This window comes from Macaca mulatta, chromosome 19 (assembly GCF_049350105.2).
Source record: "Macaca mulatta isolate MMU2019108-1 chromosome 19, T2T-MMU8v2.0, whole genome shotgun sequence".
NCBI lineage: Eukaryota > Metazoa > Chordata > Mammalia > Primates > Cercopithecidae > Macaca > Macaca mulatta.
Window position 1 is genome coordinate 1036070 of NC_133424.1, and position 23122 is coordinate 1059191.

Below are 23122 nucleotides of genomic sequence, written 5' to 3' on the forward strand. Positions count from 1 at the left end.
TGTAGTCCCAGCTACTCGGGAGGCTGAGGCAGGTGAATGGTGTGAACCCGGGAGGCGGAGCTTGCAGTGAGCTGAGATCCGGCCACTGCACTCCACCCTGGGCGACAGAGCGAGACTCCGTCTCAAAAAAAACAAAAAAAAAAAACAAAAAAAATCATCTCCTCCTAAAAGCCTTCCCCAATCACCTCGTCTACAGCAGGGCTTCCTCATTTTTCTACCTAAATCTATGGGGAGTTTGTTTGCTTAGTCGCATTTATCATGATCTTGCTGTGTTGCCTTTTTACATATTTATTGTCTTTTTTATCTCATTAGCATACGTGCTCCAGTAGGGTGGAGACTGATTATCTTGCTCATGCCTGAACTTCCAGCGGCATCCAGAACAGAACTTATTTCTTTTTTTATTTTTATTTTTGAGATGGAGTTTCGCTCTTGTTGCCCAGGCTAGAGTACAGTGGTGCGATCTCGGCTCGCTGCAACCTCAGCCTCCCAGGTTCAAGCGTGTCTCCTACCTCAGCCTCCGGAGTAGCTGGGATTACAGGCATGCGCCACCACGCCTGGCTAATTTTGTATTTTCAGTAGAAATGGGGTTTCTCATGTTGGTCAGGCTGGTCTTGAATTCCCATCCTCAGGTGATCCACCCGCCTCGGCTTCCCAAAGTGTAAAACAGAATTTCAATAAGCCTCGTGAGTGAGTGACGGCCGGCGGTACCCGGGGAGGAGGCAGCAATACCACGTGTGACCACCAGATGCCGTCCCAGTCAAGGGCAGTTGGTCTCTCCTCGCGGGGATTAGCACTGGACCGAGGGCTGAACAGCAAGAATCAAATCATCCCCCGCAGTCTGTCCTTCGAGGCGGCTTTCCCTATTACCACCCTCACTTCACCAAGGAGAAAACGAGCTCAGAGAGGCAGTGCTTTGGCCCGGGACTGCACCGGGTGCGAACCCAGGTCAGCTCCTGCAGAACCCAAAGCATTCGCTGCCTCCTCCCTCTGGGTAGTTCCGTGGTGAGGAACGAGAACAGCCGTGGTCATGGCTGGGGAGAAATCCCACAGATGCCACTGGACGAGGGTGACGAGGGGGCCGGGCTTTCCCCTGGGTGCAGGCACAACTGTCTCGTCCCTCACACAGTGACCCGCGGTGCCGCCCCCAATTCACAGCGTGTTTCCCAAAGGAGGGACTCAGAGCGATGTCTTCAGGGGGCCTTCCAGCGACACGAGGCCCAGACTACAGAACACCAAATGCTGTGATGAGAAATTCCTTCCCTTTTCCTTCAAGGCCAGTCCCGGCTCCCTCAAGAGGAAAGTCCCAGCTTGGTGCTAATAAAAGTTCAACTGTCCCCAGCTTTGTCACTGGTTTCTAACAGAGAGCAGGCCCAAGCCTGGGGCGGAGCACAGAAGCTGGTTAGTCACCTTGTTTTGTTCTCACTGTTGTTTGTTTGCACACCTTTCTGGCTTTGTTTTTGTTGTCCTTGTTTTGAAATAATTGCAAACTTTCAAGAAAAGTTGTATCATTTTTAAAGAAAGCTCGCTGGAACTGGTGAAGTTTTGGGAGCTGGTGAGTTCTGGGAGGGAGGTGGGGACAGCAGGCGTCTGGTGAGCTCTGACTGGGAGGGAGGTGGGGACAGAAGGCGCCTGGTGAGCTCTGACTGGGAGGGAGGTGGGAAGGTGCCTGGTGAGTTCTGACTGGGAGGGAGGTGGGGACAGAAGGCGTCTGGTGAGCTCTGACTGGGAGGGAGGTGGGGACAGAAGGCGTCTGGTGAGCTGTGACTGGGAGGGAGGTGGGGACAGAAGGCGTCTGGTGAGCTCTGACTGGGAGGGAGGTGGGGACAGAAGGTGTCTGGTGAGCTCTGACTGGGAGGGAGGTGGGGGCAGAAGGTGTCTGGTGAGCTCTGACTGGGAGGGAGGTGGGAAGGCGTCTGGTGAGTTCTGACTGGGAGGGAGGTGGGAAGGCGTCTGGTGAGCTCTGACTGGGAGGGAGGTGGGGACAGAAGGTGTCTGGTGAGCTCTGACTGGGAGGGAGGTGGGGACAGAAGGCGTCTGGTGAGCTCTGACTGGGAGGGAGGTGGGAAGGCGCCTGGTGAGCTGTGACTGGGAGGGAGGTGGGGACAGAAGGCGTCTGGTGAGCTCTGACTGGGAGGGAGGTGGGGGCAGAAGGTGTCTGGTGAGCTCTGACTGGGAGGGAGGTGGGAAGGTGCCTGGTGAGTTCTGACTGGGAGGGAGGTGGGGACAGAAGGCGTCTGGTGAGCTCTGACTGGGAGGGAGGTGGGGACAGAAGGTGCCTGGTGAGCTCTGACTGGGAGGGAGGTGGGAAGGCGTCTGGTGAGTTCTGACTGGGAGGGAGGTGGGGACAGAAGGCGTCTGGTGAGCTCTGACTGGGAGGGAGGTGGGGACAGAAGGCGTCTGGTGAGCTCTGACTGGGAGGGAGGTGGGGACAGAAGGCATCTGGTGAGCTCTGACTGGGAGGGAGGTGGGGACAGAAGGTGCCTGGTGAGCTCTGACTGGGAGGGAGGTGGGAAGGCGTCTGGTGAGTTCTGACTGGGAGGGAGGTGGGGACAGAAGGCGTCTGGTGAGCTCTGACTGGGAGGGAGGTGGGGACAGAAGGTGTCTGGTGAGCTCTGACTGGGAGGGAGGTGGGGACAGAAGGCGTCTGGTGAGCTCTGACTGGGAGGGAGGTGGGGACAGAAGGCGTCTGGTGAGCTCTGACTGGGAGGGAGGTGGGAAGGCGTCTGGTGAGCTCTGACTGGGAGGGAGGTGGGAAGGCGTCTGGTGAGCTCTGACTGGGAGGGAGGTGGGAAGGCGTCTGGTGAGCTCTGACTGGGAGGGAGGTGGGGACAGAAGGTGCCTGGTGAGCTCTGACTGGGAGGGAGGTGGGGACAGAAGGTGCCTGGTGAGCTCTGACTGGGAGGGAGGTGGGGACAGAAGGCGTCTGGTGAGCTCTGACTGGGAGGGAGGTGGGAAGGCGTCTGGTGAGCTCTGACTGGGAGGGAGGTGGGGCAGAAGGCGTCTTCGTGTCTCTTCGGCAGCCCCCAAGTCAAACTGACTTCAGGATCCCACTAAGAACTCTGTGTGCCCATCACCTGGTCACCAACTGTGCATGACCTGCCACACTGTGTTATTGTCCTGTCGGTTTTTTCCTGAACATTTGAAGCTAAGGTGTAGACGTCATACCCCTCCACCCCTAAAAATTTCAGTATGTATGTATTTATTATTCATTTTTTGAGGCAGTGTCTTGCTCTGTCACCCAGGCTGGAGTGCAAGAGTGCAATCTCCACTCACTGCTGCCTCGACTTCCTGAGTTCAAGCGATCCTCCCACCTCAGACTCCCGAGTAGCTGGGACCACAGGGGCCCTGAGTCTCAGCCTTGGCTGTGTGTATCTGTGAGTACACAGCAGGGTCTCAGCCTCAGCCTTAATCATGTATACTTGTTATACAATACGCTCACATAAATTAGTAACAGGTTAAAACCCCAACAGGAGGGTGAATGAGAATTTGGATGAGCAAGTTACAAATGGAAGAAATACTGTGGCCAAGATCTTAGGAACACACATCCAGCCAAAAGAAATTCAAGTTAAGGGCCAGGCGTGGTGGCTCACGCCTGTAATTCCAGCACTTTGGGAGACCAAGGTGGGAGGATCACCTGAGGTCAGAAGTTCAAGACCAGCCTGGCCAACATGGTGAAACCCCGTCTCCACTAAAAATACAAAAATCAGCTAGGCGTGGTGGTGCCTGTAATCCCAACTACTCGGGAGGTTGAGGCAGGAGAATCACTTGAACCCAGGAGGCGGAGTTTGTAGTGAGCCGAGATTGCGCCACTGCACTCCAGCCTGGGTGACACAGCGAGACTCTGTCTCAAAAAAAAAAAAAAAAAAAAAGTTCAAGTTAAACTGGTGAGATGCCATCCTGTCCTTGAAAACTGATAAAAAGAGAGTGACGTGCAGGGTTGGCAAGGATGGGCTGGCATGGGGGTGGGCCCCACACCCTCAGCCCTGCATGGGCGTAGCCCCTCAGAAGGGAACTGGGCAGCAGGTGCCTGCGTCACAGATGCTTCATCCTTGGGCCCAGGATGTTCATCCCCAGTCATCTGTCTTATGCAATGTGTCAGCCCGTTTTGTGTCGCATAAAGAGGTACCTGAGGCTGGGGCGTTCATAATGAAGAGGGTTCATTTGCTCGCGGTTCTGCGGGCTGTACAGGAAGTGTGACACCAGCCTCCCGGCTGCTTCTGGTGGGGCCAGGGAGCTTTACTCCTGGATAGAGGAAGGTGAAGAGGAAACCGGTGTGTCACGGGTGAGAGGGAGCAAGGGGGAAGGTGCCACACTCCTAAAGGGCTCTCAGGTGAGCAAGAACAAAACGCACATGTCACCAAGGGTGTGGACCAAGCCCTGCAGGCGGGGTCTGCCCTGTGAGCCAGCACCTCCCACCAGGCCCCACACCAACTCTGGGGATCACATTTCAGCATCAGATTTGGAGGGACACACGTCCAAACGTGTCACAGAGCACGCAGTCAGTGACGTTCACACATAAATATTCATCCCAGATTTACTTCTAATAATGAAACACTAAACACGACAATAGAGTGGGGACATGTTCCTAAGAGCAGGTGTTTTGCAAATGTTCATCTCATTCAAAAACATCCTCACAGACATGCCTAGAATAGTGTTTGACCAAACTTCTGGGGATCCTGTGGCCCAGTCGAGTTCGCACAAAAAATTCACCACCACACTCAGCATTCCGGGGGAAGCTGGGGACACGTGAGGGGCCACCAGGGTGGCTGCAGAGACAGTGTCTGAGCTGTGAGGTCTATTTTCAGTATTTTCAGTCCAAAGAGCCGGCTTCTGGAGAACAGCCCAAGATGCACTTGGAGGAGAGGCTGGGATGAGTCCCCCAATCCCTCTGCAGCCCCAACCCCAACCCAGCCCTTGACAAGCCCCCTCCCCTCCAGACACGGGCGATGCCCCTCTCCATCTCTCTCTCTCTCTCTCTCGCCCCTCCCTCTTTCTCTCCTCTGTGTGTCTGCCTGTCTTCTGAGTCCACCACTGACCTCTTGCACGTGCCCTGCCCATGGTTCCTGCACTTGCATCTCTACTCACTCCCATGTCCCCCATGAGGACTGGCTTGTTGGGACCCATCCATTTCTCTCCTGGGGCCTGAGCTGGGGTTGGGGTTCTGCAGCAGCGCAGGCCAAGACCCCACAGAAACGGGAGACAGAGGTGGGTAGAGCGTAGTCTCCAAGATGTGATTCTGAACAACACAGACCCAAGGCTGTAACGGATGCAGCCCGTATAGCCCGAGAGTAGGGTCACTGTAAAACCACAGACACATCAACAAAACTGCACGTAGCAACGTCCTCACACTCAGTCCTCGAGCAGCCCCGAAGGCACAGCCGCTACTGCTCCCCGTCACAGACGGGAACACCGAGACGGCCGCCACCGCTCCCCGTCACAGACGGGAACACCGAGACGGCCGCCACTGCTCCCCGTCACAGACGGGAACACCGAGACGGCCACCACTGCTCCCCGTCACAGACGGGAACACCGAGACGGCCGCCACTGCTCCCCGTCACAGATCCACTACTGCTCCCCGTCACAGACGGGAACACCGAGACGGCCACCACTGCTCCCCGTCACAGACGGGAACACCGAGACGGCCGCCACTGCTCCCCGTCACAGATCCACTACTGCTCCCCGTCACAGACGGGAACACCGAGACGGCCGCCACTGCTCCCTGTCACAGACGGGAACACCGAGACGGCCGCCACTGCTCCCTGTCACAGACGGGAACACCGAGACGGCCGCCACTGCTCCCTGTCACAGACGGGAACACCGAGACGGCCGCCACTGCTCCCTGTCACAGACGGGAACACCGAGACGGCCGCCACTGCTCCCTGTCACAGACGGGAACACCGAGACGGCCGCCACTGCTCCCTGTCACAGACGGGAACACCGAGACGGCCGCCATTGCTCCCTGTCACAGACGGGAACACCGAGACGGCCGCCATTGCTCCCTGTCACAGATCCACCACCGCTCCCTGTCACAGACGGGAACACCGAGACGGCCGCCACTGCTCCCTGTCACAGACGGGAACACCGAGACGGCCGCCATTGCTCCCTGTCACAGACGGGAACACCGAGACGGCCGCCATTGCTCCCTGTCACAGATCCACCACCGCTCCCTGTCACAGACGGGAACACCGAGACGGCCGCCACCGCTCCCCGTCACAGACGGGAACACCGAGACGGCCGCCACCGCTCCCTGTCACAGACGGGAACACCGAGACGGCCGCCACCGCTCCCTGTCACAGATCCACCACCGCTCCCCGTCACAGACGGGAACACCGAGGTGAGTCCTCGAGCAGCCCCGAAGGCACAGCCACCATTGCTCCCTGTCACAGATGGGAACACAGAGGTGCAGTGACATCAGTGGCTCCCCAGGGCCCGGCTGTGAGCAGCTCTGACGCGGCAGCCCCTTCTCCCCGGCATCTGGATGCGGTCAAGCCCGTGGACCAGGCAACCTGGCTCTGCTTCCTCCACGCTTGCCAAGAGCCTCGGAAGGAGGCCCTTCCTCACCTGTGAACACGAGGGCTGGACACACACACACAGTACGCTGGGCCCACGCATGCGCGGCCTGAGGCAGGCATCCGCAGCCGATTGCCGAGGGCTGGACACAAATATACGGCACACTGCGCCCACGCCACGCCCACGCCACGCCAGGCCTGAGGCAGGCATCCGCAGCCGATTGCCGAGGGCTGGACACAAATATACGGCACGCTGCGCCCACGCCACGCCCACGCCACGCCAGGCCTGAGGCAGGCATCCGCAGCCGATTGCCGAGGGCTGGACACAAATATACGGCACGCTGCGCCCACGCCACGCCCACGCCACGCCAGGCCTGAGGCAGGCATCCGCAGCCGATTGCCGAGGGCTGGACACAAATATACAGCACGCTGCGCCCACGGCCACGCCCGGCCTGAGGCAGGCATCCGCAGCCGATTGCCGAGGGCTGAACATGAACATACAGCACGCTGCGCCCACGGCCACGCCCGGCCTGAGGCAGGCATCCGCAGCCGATTGCCGAGGGCCACACAGTTTCCCTCTGAGCTCTGGCAAGGCCTCAGAACCCTTCTCAACCCTTAGCCAAGGCCAAGTGGTCTGAGAGGCCCAGGAGCTTTACTCTGTGTGGTCCTCAGGGTGCCATGAACCCGACCCCAGGGCCAGCAGCACCTCCAGGCCTAGCCTTCCTAGCCCCCGCCCCGGCTGGCTCCCAGCCCAGGCTGCTCCACTGCAGGCCCGGCCAGCAGCATCTGTTGCCATGGTACCTGCTGGGGTAGCAAGCCCCCCCCCCACAGTGGGACATCACCGCAGCAGCCAGCGAGATTTAAATGCAGGCAGCGGATTAGATCTGAGCATTGTGTGGATGTGGAGTTTCCCGACGTTGACAACAGCCCCAGGGTTATAAAAGAGAATCCTGGTTTTTAGAAAAGATACGGTGGCATGTTTTGGAGGAAGTGGGCATCGCACCTCCAGCATAGTCTTAAATGGTTCTGAAAATGCGTATAAATATGAATAGTGTACGGTACGTAGACAGCAGGTGGCTGTAGATACAGATAGAGAGGTACAGACACCGAAGATGACACAGCAAATGAGGAAAATCCAGCCTGCTGGTGACTCTGGATAGAGTCAGGGGGAGTTCCTGCTGTATGGCAAGTAATCGTGCCATTTTCCTGTAAGGTCAAAATGATATCAAAACTAAAAGATGTGAAAACAATATCCAAAGCGTAGAGTCTTGGGCCAGCCCTCCACCCTGCCTCCTACAGAGACCCCAGCTCTGCAGGTCTAGATGGGCTCAGACTTGGATTTAATCAGCATCAAGGAGCGTATGACGGGTTCCGTTGTGTCTCCCCTCAAAATACTGCCCGTCCCTGGAACCCATGGTGGGACCTTATTTGGAAATAAGGTCTTTGCAGATGTGATGAGTTAAGATGAGGCCCTGGAGTCAGGTGGACCCTCAGTCCAATGACCGGAATCCCTCTAAGATGAGGAGTGGGCTCATGACACACTCAGGGGCAGCGGCCGTGCAAGGACAGCGGCAGAGACTGGACTGAGGCATCTACAGGCTGAGGGCTGCCGGCCACCACCACCAGCTGGAGAAGGGCGCAGACACAGTGTCCCTCTGAGCCTCTGGAAGGAGCCAGCCCTGCTGACACCGGGATGGCAAAGCTCTGGCCTCCAGAACCGTGAGGACACATCTCTGCTGTGGGCACACCCAGGCCATGTACCTTCGCTATGGCTGCCCCAGGTGGCGGCTGCTCAGCCCGCAGGGAGGGGCAGTGCTGGCCCCATCCAAACGCTTCAGGAAGAGCTGCCAAGGTCCTGCACAGCCGTTCATTCATTTGCGAGTACATCAACCATACATTGGGCACCGACTGTGTGCCACGCCCACCCCAGCAGAGGCCCTGGGGACCCAGCTGTGAACAAAATTGGCAAAATCCCTGCCCTCCTGGAGCTGGCGTCTTAGTGGGGAAGACAGGCAAGAAACACAACTGGTGAATCAGAGTCTGTCAGCCAGCAGAACGCAGCAGGCCGGCAGAGTCTTAGGGAAGATAGGGAGGTCAGGGAGGCCTTCCCAGGAAGGGGACTTTGGGCAAAGACAGAAGTGAAGGAGGTGAGGAAGGGACTGGGAGGTGATGGGGGGAGAGTGCACCAGGAGGAAGGGCCCAGAGGTGGGATGGGGCCAGAGCCCGCAGGGACGGCAGGGAGATACCAATGCACAGTGGGGTGAGCGTGGCTGGGGAGGAGGGCATTGGCATGGACCCCATTCTGTGGGGCCCATGGCTCTACAAGACCAACCATCCCTGAGTTTGGATAGACATCTATGCAGCCCTGTGCCTGGCAGGCACCCCCTCTCTGCAGCAGCTCTCTCTGCTCCTCGGAACACTCACGCCTTGAAGGTCTTCCCTGGCCTTCAGGGCGGGCTATGTGAGGGTCTCCAGGTGAAGGACCACATGGGCAGGCAGTGCTGGCGGCCCTGCCGCATGTGCTGGTGTAATCTGAGGTTTGCTCACCCGTCGCCCACCCTTATTATTGTGCAATTAAACACTTGAGGCGGAGGATGACGTGGTTAAAAATAGCCCTTCCTTTCAGCCACAGAGAGCCCGTGAGTATGAGTGGGTATGAGGAGGGCCTGAAGGCCAGTGGGGATGGTGTCTGCAGCTGCCTGTGAAGGTGGGAAGAGGCCCCAGACCCCCATCCTACTGATTTCTCAGAAAAAAATCTTAGCACCTTGGCCATCACACACATTTATTCAGCTAAAACTTGAACACTTGCTATGTGCCAAGCACGGTTCTGGGCCTGGGAAGAGCCTGGGAGGTGGTCCTGGCCCCCACAGAGAGCCGAGAAGAAAGCAAAGAAGAGTTGGGGGACGGTGGAAGGCAGGGAAGGCCATTGAGGTGAAGGCCATGAGGGTATCTAGGAAGAGTACAGCACGAGTAAAGACTCTGAGACCAACGTGCCTGCTGTGCAGACGGAACCAAAAGGAGGCCCATGCGGCTGCAGCAGACTGAGCAAGGGAGAGAAAGGGAGGAGGTGAGAACAAGGAGGTGGCCAGGCAGGTCATGCAGGGCCTGGTGGGAATCGGAAGGACTTGGGTTTTTACCATGAGGACCAGGGCAGAGGCAACAGAGCTGGTCTAGGGACAAACAATGAAACAGATGATAAGGATGGATGGTGGGGATGGGTGATGATGGGGAAGGATGATGGTGAAGGATGATAGAAAAGGATGATGGAGAAGGATGGTGGGGATAGATGATGACAGTGAAGGATAATGGGGAAGGATGATGGGGGAGGGTGATGATGGAGAAGGATGATGGGAAGGGTGATGGGAAGGATGACGAGAAGGATAATGGGAAGGATGACGAGAAGGATGATGGAGAAGGATGAAGGAGAAGGATGATGGGAAGGATGATGGAGAAGGATAATGGAGAATGATGGAGAAGGGTAATGGGGAAGGATGATAGGGAAGGGTGGTGGGAAGGATGATGGAGAAAGATGATGGGGAAGGATGATGGAGAAGGATGATGGGAGGATGACGGGAAGGATGATGGAGAAGGATGATGGGAAGGATGATAGGAAGGATGATGGAGAAGGATGATGGGAAGGATGATGGGAAGAATGATGGAGAAGGATGATGGGAAGGATGATGGGAAGAATGATGGAGAAGGATGATGGGAAGGATGATGGAGAAGGATGATAGGGAAGGATGATGGAGAAGGATAATGGAGAAGGATGATGGGAAGGATGATGGAGAAGGATGATGGAGAAGGATGATAGGAAGGATGATGGAGAAGGATGGTGAAGGATGATGGAGAAGGATGATGGAGAAGGATAGTGGAGGATGATGGAGAAGGATGGTGGAGGATGATGCAGAAGGATGATGGAGAAGGATGGTGGAGGATGATGGAGAAGGGTAATGGAGAAGGATGATGGGAAGGACGATGAGAAGGATGGTGGGAAGGATGATGGAGAAGGATGATGGGAAGGATGATGGAGAAGGATGATGGGAAGGATGATGGAGAAGGATGGTGGGAAGGATGATGGGAAGGATGAATGGAATGGAGAAGGATGAATGGAATGGGTTATGAAAGGGATCATAGGGTGGATGATTGGGCACCAAGTGAGAGGATTCTGTGACGCCTTTTTTTTTTTTGGCGGCGGGGATGGAGTCTTGCTCTGTCACCCAGGCTGGAGTGCAGTGGCACAATCTCGGCTCACTGCAACCTCTGCCTCCTGGGTTCAAGCGATTCTCCTGCCTCAGCCTCCCGAGTAGCCGAGATTACAGTCACCTGCCACCACATCCGGCTAATTTTTTTGTGTTTTTAGTAGAGACAGGGTTTCACCATGTTGGCCAGGCTGGTCTCAAACTCCTGACCTCAGATGATCCACCCGCCTCGGCCTCCCGAAGTGCTGGGATGACAGGCGGGAGCCTCTGCACATTAACCACTTTGACACGATCAGTTCAGTGTCTTTTAGCACCTTCACAATGTTATGCAACTGTAACTTCTATTAAGCCCCAAAACATTTTTTTAAAATAAATTGTTGGGATCTTGCTTTTTGGTCCAGGCTGGAGTGCAGTGCATATTCACAGCTCACTGCAGCCTCCAATTCCTGGGCTCAAGGGATCCTCCTGTCTCAGCCTCTCAACGTTGCTAGGATTGTAGGTGCAAGCCACTTTGTCTAGCTCCCCAAAGCATTCTTCTTATCTCAAAAAGAAATCCTCTGGATTTACCTGTATTTGACATCTCATATAAATGTAAGCAAACAATATGCGTCCTTTTGTGCCTGAGTTTTTTCACTGAGTGTCATGTTTCAAGGCCATGCTCCATTTTTTGTGTGATTGAGTACTATTCCAGTGTACGAATATGCCACATGGTGGTTAATCTCTCTCTGTCGATGAACATTTGGGCTGTTTCTATGTTTTGAATGATGTAAATAGAGCTGTTACAAACATTAACACACCAGTGTTTGTTTGAATGACAGTTTTCAGTTCTTTCGGGTGCGCTCAGGAGTGGAATTGCTGGGCCATGTGGAACTTCTGCGTTTACGTTTTTGAGGAACTGGCAGACTGTTTGCCATGGCAGCTACACCACGTTACAGCCCTGTCAGCAGTGTGTAGAGGCCCTGTTTCTCCACAGCCTCACCGACACTCATTATTTTCCATATTCTTGATTACAGCTCTCCTAGTAGGTGGGAAGTGGTATCTCATTTTAGTTTCGATTTGCATCTCGGTAATGACAAAGGATGCCTAGCATGTTTTCGTGTGCTTGTTGACCGTTTGTATATCTTCTTCCAATAAATGCCCATTGAAGTCTTTTGCCCTTTTTTTTTTTTTTTTTTTTTTTTTGAGACGGAGTCTTGCTCTGTCGCCCAGGCTGGAGTGCAATGGCCAGATCTCAGTTCACTGCAAGCTCCGCCTCCCAGGTTTATGCCATTCTCCTGCCTCAACCTCCCGAGTAGCTGGGACTACAGGCGCCCGCCACCTCGCCTGGCTAATTTTCTTGTATTTTTTTTAGTAGAGACAGGGTTTCACCGTGTTAGCCAGGATGGTCTCGATCTCCTGACCTCGTGATCCGCCTGTCTTGGCCTCCCAAAGTGCTGGGATTACAGGCTCGAGCCACTGCACCCGGTCTTTTGCCCATTTTTTAATGGGGTTGTTTGTCATTTTGTTGCTGAGTTGTATGAATAGTTTGTGTGTTCTGAATACTTGGTCCTGATGAGCTCAGTGAACATTTATAAATAAACTCACCATAGCAACCCCCGCCCCATGAAAACACCAACCATGACAGCCCCCAGGGGCCCCTCATCCCTCCTGGTCCCTGCCCCGGGGGCCCCATCCTGACTTCCATGGCAGCAGATAGGCTCATGTTGGCCGCTCTTGAATTCCTCCTGCCTGGGCTGCCCCGTGTGTTCCACCAAGTGTGGCAGAGAGGCGATGTGCTGCCGTGTGCAGCGGCTCCACCTGCTTGCTGAGAAGGTTCCCGGTGCGTTTGGAAGGCAGAGGCTCCTGGGCTGGCTGGTAGGTGAGCACGCTGACAGAGAGGACTCAGCGGGCCCCCCCGCCCCCGTCCACCATCCCAAACATCTAGTCCTCGCACATCCCGGAAGCTTTGCAGCCTCAGTCTCTTCCAAATGTGTCTTGCTCCTCTCCTCACCCTGGTGCCAGGCGTCTGCCTCTCCCATCCAGACCCAGCACCAGTGCCCTGCCCTCTCGTTGGCTTCTGTGCTCCCCGGCCGTGCCCCTTCCTTCCAAACACTTCAAGTCATTCTGAAACATTCATCCAAGCCCTTTGCCCCCAGGATGAAGTCCACACTCCTCTTACAGTCCCCCTCTGTGACCCAGGGCCTCCTGGAAGTTTTAGGGCCAAGTCCTTTCCGCTCTGGAGTTTCACAACCCTTTTGTCCTCTGGCCTCCCCTTCCAGGAAGTCCTCCAAGGGCAGGACTCAGACGAGGCGCCCACCTCAACGCCTGTCGACGAGAAACAGCCTCAGCAGGAACTCGGGCAGACCAGGGACGGTGCCTGCTCCACGACACCCGGGAGTCTGCTGTAAGACCAGGAGGCTGGGGCCTGCGGGGGCTGCCAGCTGCACCTGCCTCCCTGGGCCACCTCCTTCTCATGGCCTGGACTTGGAAGCCACCCACGGCCACTTTCTATTGCTTGGAGCCATCTGGAGGGGATGGGCCCAGAGGCCACTGCCCACGGGGAGAGTCCTGGCTCTGGAGAGCGCGGGGCCGGGAACATTATCTCAGGGACACCCCGGAGCTGTGGTATCCCCGACACGAGCTTGAGGCACACCAGCTCTCAGTCCACATTTGCCAAAGGAGAGAGGAACAGCCAACATGTATGACCCTCACCGTGTGCAGCCAACAGTGTGACCCTCACCGTGTGCAGACAACAGTGTGACCCTCACCGTGTGCAGACAACAGTGTGACCCTCACCGTGTGCAGCCAACAGTGTGACCCTCACCGTGTGCGGCCAACAGTGTGACCCTCACCGTGTGCGGCCAACAGTGTGACCCTCACCGTGTGCGGACAACAGTGTGACCCTCACCGTGTGCGGACAACAGTGTGACCCTCACCGTGTGCACCCAACAGTGTGACCCTCACCGTGTGCGGCCAACAGTGTGACCCTCACCGTGTGCGGCCAACACGTATGACCCTCACCGTGTGCAGACAACAGTGTGACCCTCGCCTCACCGTGTGCAGACAGCAGTGTGACCCTCACTGTGTGCGGACAACACATATGACCCTCACCGTGTGCGGCCAACAGTGTGACCCTCACCGTGTGCGGCCAACACGTATGACCCTCACCGTGTGCGGCCAACAGTGTGACCCTCACCGTGTGCGGCCAACAGTGTGACCCTCACCGTGTGCGGCCAACAGTGTGACCCTCACCGTGTGCAGACAGCAGTGTGACCCTCACCGTGTGCAGCCAACAGTGTGACCCTCACCGTGTGCGGCCAACACATATGACCCTCACCGTGTGCAGACAACACGTATGACCCTCACCGTGTGCAGACAGCAGTGTGACCCTCACCGTGTGCAGACAACAGTGTGACCCTCACCGTGTGCGGCCAACAGTGTGACCCTCACCGTGTGCAGACAGCAGTGTGACCCTCACCGTGTGCAGCCAACAGTGTGACCCTCACCGTGTGCGGCCAACACATATGACCCTCACCGTGTGCAGACAACACGTATGACCCTCACCGTGTGCAGACAGCAGTGTGACCCTCACCGTGTGCAGACAACAGTGTGACCCTCACCGTGTGCAGACAGCAGTGTGACCCTCACCGTGTGCACCCAACAGTGTGACCCTCACCGTGTGCGGCCAACAGTGTGACCCTCACCGTGTGCGGCCAACAGTGTGACCCTCACCGTGTGCGGACAACAGTGTGACCCTCACCGTGTGCGGCCAACAGTGTGACCCTCACCGTGTGCGGCCAACAGTGTGACCCTCACCGTGTGCACCCAACAGTGTGACCCTCACCGTGTGCGGCCAACAGTGTGACCCTCACCGTGTGCGGACAACAGTGTGACCCTCACCGTGTGCACCCAACAGTGTGACCCTCACCGTGTGCAGACAACAGTGTGACCCTCACCGTGTGCAGACAGCAGTGTGACCCTCACCGTGTGCGGACAGCAGTGTGACCCTCACCGTGTGCGGACAGCAGTGTGACCCTCACCGTGTGCGGCCAACACGTATGATCACTCACCATGTGCAGACAACACGTGTGACCCTCACAATGTGCAGACAACACGTGTGACCCTCACGGTGTGCAGACAACACGCCCAGAGCTTTACACGACTCCCTCGTAGGGGCTTGATTGAGCGACTGACTGCTTGCCACAGGGTCGCGCTCAAGCTCCAAGGTGTCTGGCGCTGTGGGACCCAAGTCCCACAGTTGGTCTTGCTGCTGTGACCCTCCCTACCCTAGACCAAGACGCTCCTCTCAGGCAGGGCAGAAATCACCTCCCAAAGCCAAGGCAAAGCCCAGACCTCACCCTGCACAAGAGGATTCCTCACCACACGGGGGAAGGTGCGGGTCCCATCCGTGGCGCTGCAGCCGGGCTCACCTGGTGACCAGGACTGGGTGCCACGGGTGCTGGGCCAGCGCTCACCCCAGCCCCACCAGCAGGCAGGGAGGGTACAGGGCACTGCAGAGGGGAAACTGAGTCACAGAGAACGGAGGGACTTGTCAGGATTCTGACCCATGGCTGGCAGAGCACAGGGGCCACGCGGCCCTAGGGCCCTCTCAGGCCTTGTCGCCCTCTCAGCGGGCGGGTAGGGGCCGGCCATGCTAGTGGGTGTCCAATCCCACCCGGGAAGGGCAGCGTGGGTCCAGCCCTGGTCCGAATTCCTGTCCTGCCAGCTGGGAGGTGTGCGCAGGCCCCTCTGCCTTCTGTGCTTCAGTGTTTCCATCTGTAGATGGCAGTTGGCAGCGTCTTGGTGAGGATTCGGCGGGTCCTGCCGCCCACCCACCCACGATGGGCTTAATCAACAGGCCCTGGCCAGGCACGGTGGCTCAAGCCTGTAATCCCAGCACTTTGGGAGGCCGAGACGGGCGGATCACGAGGTCAGGAGATGGAGACCATCCTGGCTAATATGGTGAAACCCCGTCTCTACTAAAAATACAAAAAACTAGCCGGGCGCGGTGGCGGCGCCTGTAGTCCCAGCTACTCGGGAGGCTGAGGCAGGAGAATGGCGGGAACCCGGGAGGCGGAGCTTGCAGTGAGCTGAGATCCGGCCACTGCACTCCAGCCTGGGCGACAGAGGTGACAAAGCGAGACTCCGTCTCAAAAAAAAAAAAAAAAAAATCAACAGGCCCTGCCCTGCGTGTGACCCTGGAGGGAGGCTCTGGGACCACGTCACTCTACAGTAGAGTAAACTGAGGCGCAGGCACCGGGTTGCCCGCCTGTGGTCGCCTGTGGAGCCAGGGCTCAGTGCCGGCCCGCGGGAATCGCCGCGCTCCTGGGGAGGGGCATGTGCGCGGGTCGCTCACGCCGCCTCCTTTTTATTGAAGTCATTTTTCTCCTCCTGTCGGCGGAACTGGCCGTGGGCAGCCCTCCCTCCTGCCCCCAGGAGCCGAGAAGAAAACAGAAGCTTAATTGAATCCGGCACTGGGGCGGTGGGTGCAGCAGAGAGAGGCCAAGGGAGCCCCCGCCTGGGTGGGTCTGAGGCCGCCAGTAATTACGGCCCTGATGTGATTATATTAATTATCGTCGCTATTTTGTGCCGGCTTCCGCCCGCTGAACCTGTGGACTGAGCTCTACCACACACGAGCCGCCAGGGCTCATCACAGACGGAGCCTTCGGCCTGGGGAGCCTGAGACCCAGAGAAGCCACGCGGCTGGCCCTGGCCGCACCCCAAGTGGAAGGTGGGGCTTGAAGCTCGCCCTGCTAGCTCCCCACACATGTCAGGGTTTCAAGGCCTCAAAGAGGAGAGGCCACAAGGCAGGGGCCCTGGGAAGGTGTTACTCCTCCTCCTGGGATGGGACACCCACTGGATCAGTGTTCTCTGGCTGTCAACTTAAAAAATGAATCAGCAGGACGTGCTAGCTGACGCCTGTCATCCCAGCACTTGGGGAGGCCGAGGTAGGTGGATCACCTGAGGTCAGGAGTTTGAGACGAGCCTGGCCAACTTGGCGAAACCCTGTCTCTACTAAAAATACAAAAAACTGGCCGGGCGCAGTGGCTCAAGCCTGTAATCTCAGCACTTTGGGAGGCCGAGACGGGCGGATCACGAGGTCGGGAGATCGAGACCATCCTGGCTAACACGGTGAAACCCCGTCTCTACTAAAAAATACAAAAAACTAACCGGGCGAGGTGGTGGGCGCCTGTAGTCCCAGCTACTCGGGAGGCTGAGGCAGGAGAATGGCGTAAACCCGGGAGGCGGAGCTTGCAGTGAGCTGAGATCTGGCCACTGCACTCCAGCCTGGGCGGCAGAGCGAGACTCCGTCTCAAAAAAAAAAAAAAAAAAAAATACAAAAAACTAGCCGAGCATGGTGGCGGGTGCCTGTCATCTCAGCTACTTGGGAGGCTGAGGCAGGAGAATTGCTTGAACCCAGAAGGCGGAGGCTGCAGAGAGCCCACATTGCACCACTGTACTGCAGCCCAGAAAACAGAGCAAAACTCCATCTGCAAAAAACAAACAAAACAAAACAAAACAAAACAAAACAACCTGAATGAAGCCGGCTTGAGCAAAGAAGGGACTTTACTGGCCCACCCTCTGAGCTGAAGTGGTGCACTGTTATGAACTTCAGGCATAGCTGGATCCAGGTGTCCACAATGTCTCCAGGCTTCTGACTGCTCATCTCTTGGCTCTGTTGTTCCCTATGATGGCTCCACACTGAAGAAAGGGCATCTTTGTGTAATTTGCACCAAACAGGCTGCCCCCTGCCTGTGGTGCCCATGGCCTTCCTGAGGGTCGGGAGACTCAGGATGGCCGCCACGCTGGAAGGAGAGACTGCTGGCAGGTGTGCCCGCCTCCTTCACTGCACAGCACCCACTGGGACCGAGCGCTCTGCGGCGCCAGGGACGCTGGAGGCCCTGACAGTAGATTCGCTCTGCTCAGGATCAATATCACAAGGCAGCAAACGACCACAGCCAGGAGTGAACAAGGGCATCTGACTCCTCCGGGGTGGGGGCTGACCTGAAGGGCAGTGAGCCAAGACCTGAGGCAGGGCGAGACACCACGCAGGCACGGCATCCCTGGGTGGTGCCCACTTAGAAGTGGAGCGGGGAGGGCACGGGCAGCCGCAGCTCCCAGACATCAGCACACACAGACGCACACACAAGTGCACACCAGCAGTGATGCAGGCACACACAAGTGCACGCAGTTACACATGCATACACAGTTCACATGCTTACACGTGCACACGCCAGCACACACGCGCTGACACAGGCACACACAAGTGCACGCAGTTACACATGCACACACAGCTCACATGCTTACACATGCACATGCCAGCACACACGTGCTGATGCAGGCACACACAAGTGCACACAGTTACACATGCATACACAGCTCATGTGCTTATACGTGCACATGCCAGCACACACGCACTGACACAGGCACACACGAGTGCACACAGCTACACACGCATACACAGCTCACATGCTTACACATGCACACGCCAGCACACACGTGCTGATGCAGGCACACACAAGTGCACACAGTTACACATGCATACACAGCTCATGTGCTTACACGTGCACACGCCAGCACACACGCTCTGACACAGGCACACACAAGTGCACGCAGTTACACATGCACACACAGCTCACGTGCTTACACGTGCACACGCCAGCACACACGTGCTGATGCAGGCACACACAAGTGCACACAGTTACACACATGCATACACAGCTCACGTGCTTACATGTGCACACACCAGCACACAGGCAGCTACACTCGAGTGCTTGCAGGCACTCACCTGGTCACAGGGCCACTGTTACACCAAACAGATGACACAGTAACATGGGCACACGTGCAGTCACACTGCACACACATGCAGAAGCACATGGCTACGTATGTGCACCTACCTGGCACGCACACACACGCAGCCTAGGGATGAGTGGCTGGGGCTGAAGAGGGTACCAGGCGCCCGTAGCCCTGTCAACCCATCACAGGCCCTGACGGGGACTCCTTAGTGCAGCTCCTCAGGCCACTGTCAGGAGGCGGGGCTGCGCTGAACCCCCAATCCCAAAAGCTCCTGGTGGATTTGAGATGGCAGAGACCTCTGGGCCCCGCGGGCAGCGGCAGAGACAAAGCCCAGCCTGGGCTCAGAGCACAGAGACGGGCCCTGTCCTGAGGGATCTGAGGGGGGACGGGGTCCCGTCCTGAGGGATCTGGGGGGGATGGGGTCCCGTCCTAAGGGGTCTTGTGGGGGACAGGATCCCATCCTGAGGGGTCTTGTGGGGGACGGGGTCCTGTCCTGAGGGGTTGGGGGGGGTAATGGGGTCCTGTCCTGAGGGGTCTGTGGAGACGGGTTCCTGTCCCGTGGGATCTGGGGGGGGGACGGGGCCCTGTCCTGAGGGGTCTGAGGGGGGATGGGGCCCTGTCCTGAGGGGTGTCAGGGGAGACGGGTCGGTGTCTGGTGGGGGTAGTGGAGATGGGGTCCTGTCTGAAGGTTCTGGGTGGAGCTGGGACCCACCCTGTAGGCACCGTGTGGGGTCAGAGTCCTGTTTCCTCACATGGGTGCCGTCACCGAGCTGGAATCGTGGAGCGGCACCCAGACCTGCTGCTCCAAGGGAGCGGTGGTTTATCAGGGACTGGGCTCCTGCCCCCTGCCTGCCTCCGCCCAGGGCAGGAGAATGTGGAGGGCATTCTGAACGTCGGTGGAAAGGACCTCACTGATCTGGAACCCTCTCCACCGCCTCCCTGGGGTTCACGGCAGAGCTCTCTCGTTATTAAACAGCCAGGCAAGCCAACCTCCACCCCCGTATTCCCGAAACACCTTTATTGCACTATAAACAGCTTTTATAAACAAACACGCTTGGGGAGTGTCTTACAGATTTACCCACAGTCAACCTCAGACACTAAGATATCAAACAGTGCAGGGGCTATTAAACAGGGGACCCCAGAGAGAACAGGGCCTGGGAGGGGTGAGCATCAGAGAAGGCGGGGAGCGTCTCTCTCCATGCAGGGCACCCTCCCCGCCTCCCCGCCTGAGGAGCTCCCGCCCTGGGTGCCCTGGCTTCCAGAGAGAGCAGAGCGCCTGCAACACCAGGCTCAGAAGGGGCCCAGCCCCAAGGGCCCTACACTGTCTCTCTCTGGAGGGCTCACAGGTGTGTCCCACCGAACGTGCAGCAGGGGCCCGGCTGCTCCTCCAGTCCTGGGAAGCAGCTCCTCCACCCTTCCCTGGTCAAGAGGAACAACGTGCAGCAAACGGGCTGATGAGGGACGTCCTGGGATGCCACAGATGCGCCCCGGGATGCCACAGATGTGCCCTGGTTCCCCGTGCCCACCAGCAGCCAGGAGAGGCATAGGCACTGCCCTGGCCTGGCCCCTGCTTTGAGTCTTTTCTGCATCATTCTGAGCTGGAAACCGCCCCCCAAAATCATTCAAGGACCCACATAACCACACAATGGAAGCCTTGAGGCCACCGAGCAGCATGAAAGGCCACAGCCGGGTCCCCCCAGCTGCCTCCTGGGCTCTGACCCACCCGCCGTAGCCGCAGCCTATTTACACACGGCGTCAAAGCCACGGCCGTCAGTCACCGCGTGTCGCTCCCAGCTGCAGACGCTGGACAAAAGGGCGACGGGTGGCAGCCCCCAGCGCGGAGGAATGGGCCACAGGGCTGCTCTCTGGGCATCTCTGAGCAAGACCCTTCAGCGCCACAGCGGAAATGGCCAGACAGGCCTGCACCCAAAAAGCAAGTGTCAACCGTGTCGGAGGAACGCAGGACAGGAGGGCCGTTTCCTCCCAGCGGACCTCTGCCAAGACCTCCTCTGCTCTGGCTGTGGCAGCAGCTGCTCCCTCCGCGCCCACCCTCGGCAAGGCACCCTGGCCCGGTCCCGCTCACCACCGGAACCTGGGACGCTGGGAGACCCAGAGACAGCCTGGCCCCTGGAGGGAGCGTCTCGGGCAGAGTCTGGGCCTGGACCTGGGCCTGGTGTTGCTGTGAGGCCCTGCTCTCTGCAGGGTGGGAACTGGATGGCGGCAGGCTGCGGGGGAGGAAGACACGCGTGCAGTGGAGGAGACTGTGGGCTCCGGGACTTGTGACCTCCCCGTCCACGGCCCTGCCTTGTCACTTGCACGGATTCCTGGACCCCTGAGAACCTCCTGCTAGAACTCTGCGTGAAAGGGGTGAGGCAATGTGGAGGGGCCTCACGAAGTGGCCCTTTCTGTTCCCCTGAGGCCCCCTCTCCTCCTCCTCCTCCTCCAAAGAAATTAATTCATGAAAAATAATACTCCAGTCAGCATCGGGTGACCCAGCAAACCCACGTCAGCTGCAGCATCGGGGCCCAGCCCAGCCTGAGTGTGAGCCCCTCCCCGCCCAGCCCCAGCCCAAGCCAGCGGACCTGCCCGCCAGGACCCGGTGTGGAGGAGAGACGGGGGTCTGCCCTCTGCACCCGAGCGGGCAGCGAGCAGGTCCCCGCTCTACAGGAAGGGGAGCAGGGAGGTCAGGGGCAGCTCCTTCTCCCCGAGCAGCGTGTCCCGCTTGAGGCTGCTGCCCTTGTTCACCACCTTGATCCTGAGGGCCAGTTTCCGGACGCTGGCCGGCCCCAGGCCGTCGAAGAAGAAATCCTCGTTGAAGACCGGGTGGCGGCTGTTCTTGATGATGGTGCTTCGCTGCTTCTGCAGCTTGCCGGGCACCAGGCACAGGCCCACGCAGCAGTTGATGCTGCGGGCATCGTACAGGCGGTCGTAGAGGCCCTCGGCGGCCAGCAGGCGCACCCGCAGGCGGGCCTGGCCTGCCTCGTACTCCGCCAGCAGCCGCACGCTGCCCCGAGGGCCCACGTGGACCGTGTGCTCTCCACGCGCCTGGCCCGACTCGGGGCCAGGTTCCGGGGGTGCCCGGCGGGTCAGGCGGCGCCGGCTGCCGGGGCTGGTGTCTGGAGTGCTGTCGTCAGCCGACAGGGAGCCGTGGCGGCCCACCGAGTGCCGGAGCTGGCTCACCTTGGCCTGGCTGTCCTGGGCGAAGCCTTTGAGCAGTGACACCGAGCGGGAGAGCAGAGGTGATCCGAAGGGAGAGGACTCGGCCGAGGACCCCGTGTCGCTCTCCCCGCCACTGAAGTAGCGGCCGGGGCTCATGAGGGCCCCGCCAGCCTCCCTGGGGGCCCCATCACCCCCGTTGGCCTTGGCAGCTGCCCGGCGGCGCCCGGCACCCAGGGAGCCCACCTGGGCCAGGGCCCCGTGCTCACTGTGGAACAGAGACTCCTTGCGTCTAGTGTGGGGGCTCTCGGCCAGCGTGGTGAAGCCGTAGGACGTCTGGGCCTTGGGGACCGAGGGCAGGGACATGGCGCCCTGGGCCTGGGGGTCTGGGTCAGTGGCCTCCTCAGGCGGCCACTCCTCAGCACTCTCGATCTGGATCACGTGCCGGGTGGCTGCCTTCAGCAAGCTCTTGCTCTCGGCTGCCAGCTTGGCAGGCAGCCGGGGGCTCCGTGGGGTCTGGCGGGGGGCCGCGGAGGCCAGGTTCTGTTCCGACGTGGACGGGCCCAGCGCGGCCTGTCCGTCACCCTCCACGGGGCCCGAGGGCAGCTTGGGGGGGATGAAAAAGTCGGGGATCTTGTCGGGCGTCAGCACATTGCTGTATAGGGGCCCCTTGGAGGCCTTGTCCCCGGCCTCACTCCCCGCGCCCCGGGCAGCACCGTTCTCCCCAGACCCCCGAAGCCGCTCCAAGAACCACATGTTGGTTTTTCTCATGGGGGCGGCAGGCAAGAGGCCAGGACAGGGGCTGCAGCGTCTGGGAAGAGAAGCAGGGGTCAGGAGCAGCGGGGGGCGGCTGGCAGAGGGCCCTGGGCACCTGTTCCCTGTGAGGCCACCTGGCCGGGCCCTGTGGGTGGGGTGGGGGTGCAGGGGTCCTCTGGGGGCGTCCCGCCCGGACGCTGCGGCCCAAGACAGGAGGGAGGCGGGTCCCCCTCCCTTTTCCGGAGGGGTCCCGCTTAACTCCCAAGCACCCAAGCCCGGGGAGGTGGGGGCCGCGCTGACTCTGGGGCGCTCCCAGAGGAGACTGGCCCCCCTCCCGCCCCTGCTCCGGTTTGGAGCCTCTCAGCGCTGGTTCTAAGGGGTTCCGCGCTCAGTCCTAGGGGAAGACGCGGATGTGGGTGGGCCCCCGGGGTGTCCCAGCTCCGCCCCCCCGGCTCCCTCCCACCTGTGGCTTCTCCCCGGACCGCAGGGCCAGGCGTTCGGGTGGGGGGAGGGAGGGGCCGCGGGTCTGGGGCCGCGAGCGCAGCGAGCGACTCCCCGTGTCCCCCCCACCCTCCCGCGACTCAGCCTGGGGTGGGGGTGGGGTCCTGGCGGTGCCCGCAGGCCGGGCGGGGTCGCGGGACTCACCTGCCCGGGGTGACGGCCCGAGGCTGGAGGTCTGTTCGCAGACACGCAGAGGTCTCGGGCGCAGGCTCCCGGGGCTGGCGC

The 23122-nt window shown here is 59.0% G+C and overlaps 1 protein-coding gene and 1 long non-coding RNA gene across 3 annotated transcripts; one reads left to right on the top strand and one right to left on the bottom strand.

Annotated features, from left to right (window-relative positions):
• The first annotated feature begins 2924 nt into the window (after window positions 1-2924).
• Window positions 2925-15170, top strand: LOC144336959 (uncharacterized). 2 transcript variants are annotated; one of them, XR_013409427.1, is made up of 4 exons: window positions 2925-2963; window positions 3243-3374; window positions 12967-14154; window positions 14268-15170. It is a non-coding gene; the product is annotated as an uncharacterized LOC144336959 (long non-coding RNA). The 2 variants fall into 2 exon arrangements; XR_013409426.1 differs by lacking the exon at window positions 3243-3374 and having other exon boundaries at window positions 2940-3005.
• A 5723-nt stretch (window positions 15171-20893) lies between these two features.
• On the bottom strand, window positions 20894-23068 carry C2CD4C (C2 calcium dependent domain containing 4C). Its single transcript, NM_001194820.2, is given in 2 exon segments — window positions 20894-22451; window positions 23042-23068. A coding segment is annotated over 1 exon segment (1266 nt). The 5' UTR covers window positions 22412-22451; window positions 23042-23068; the 3' UTR covers window positions 20894-21145.
• Between the last annotated feature and the right edge of the window lie 54 nt (window positions 23069-23122).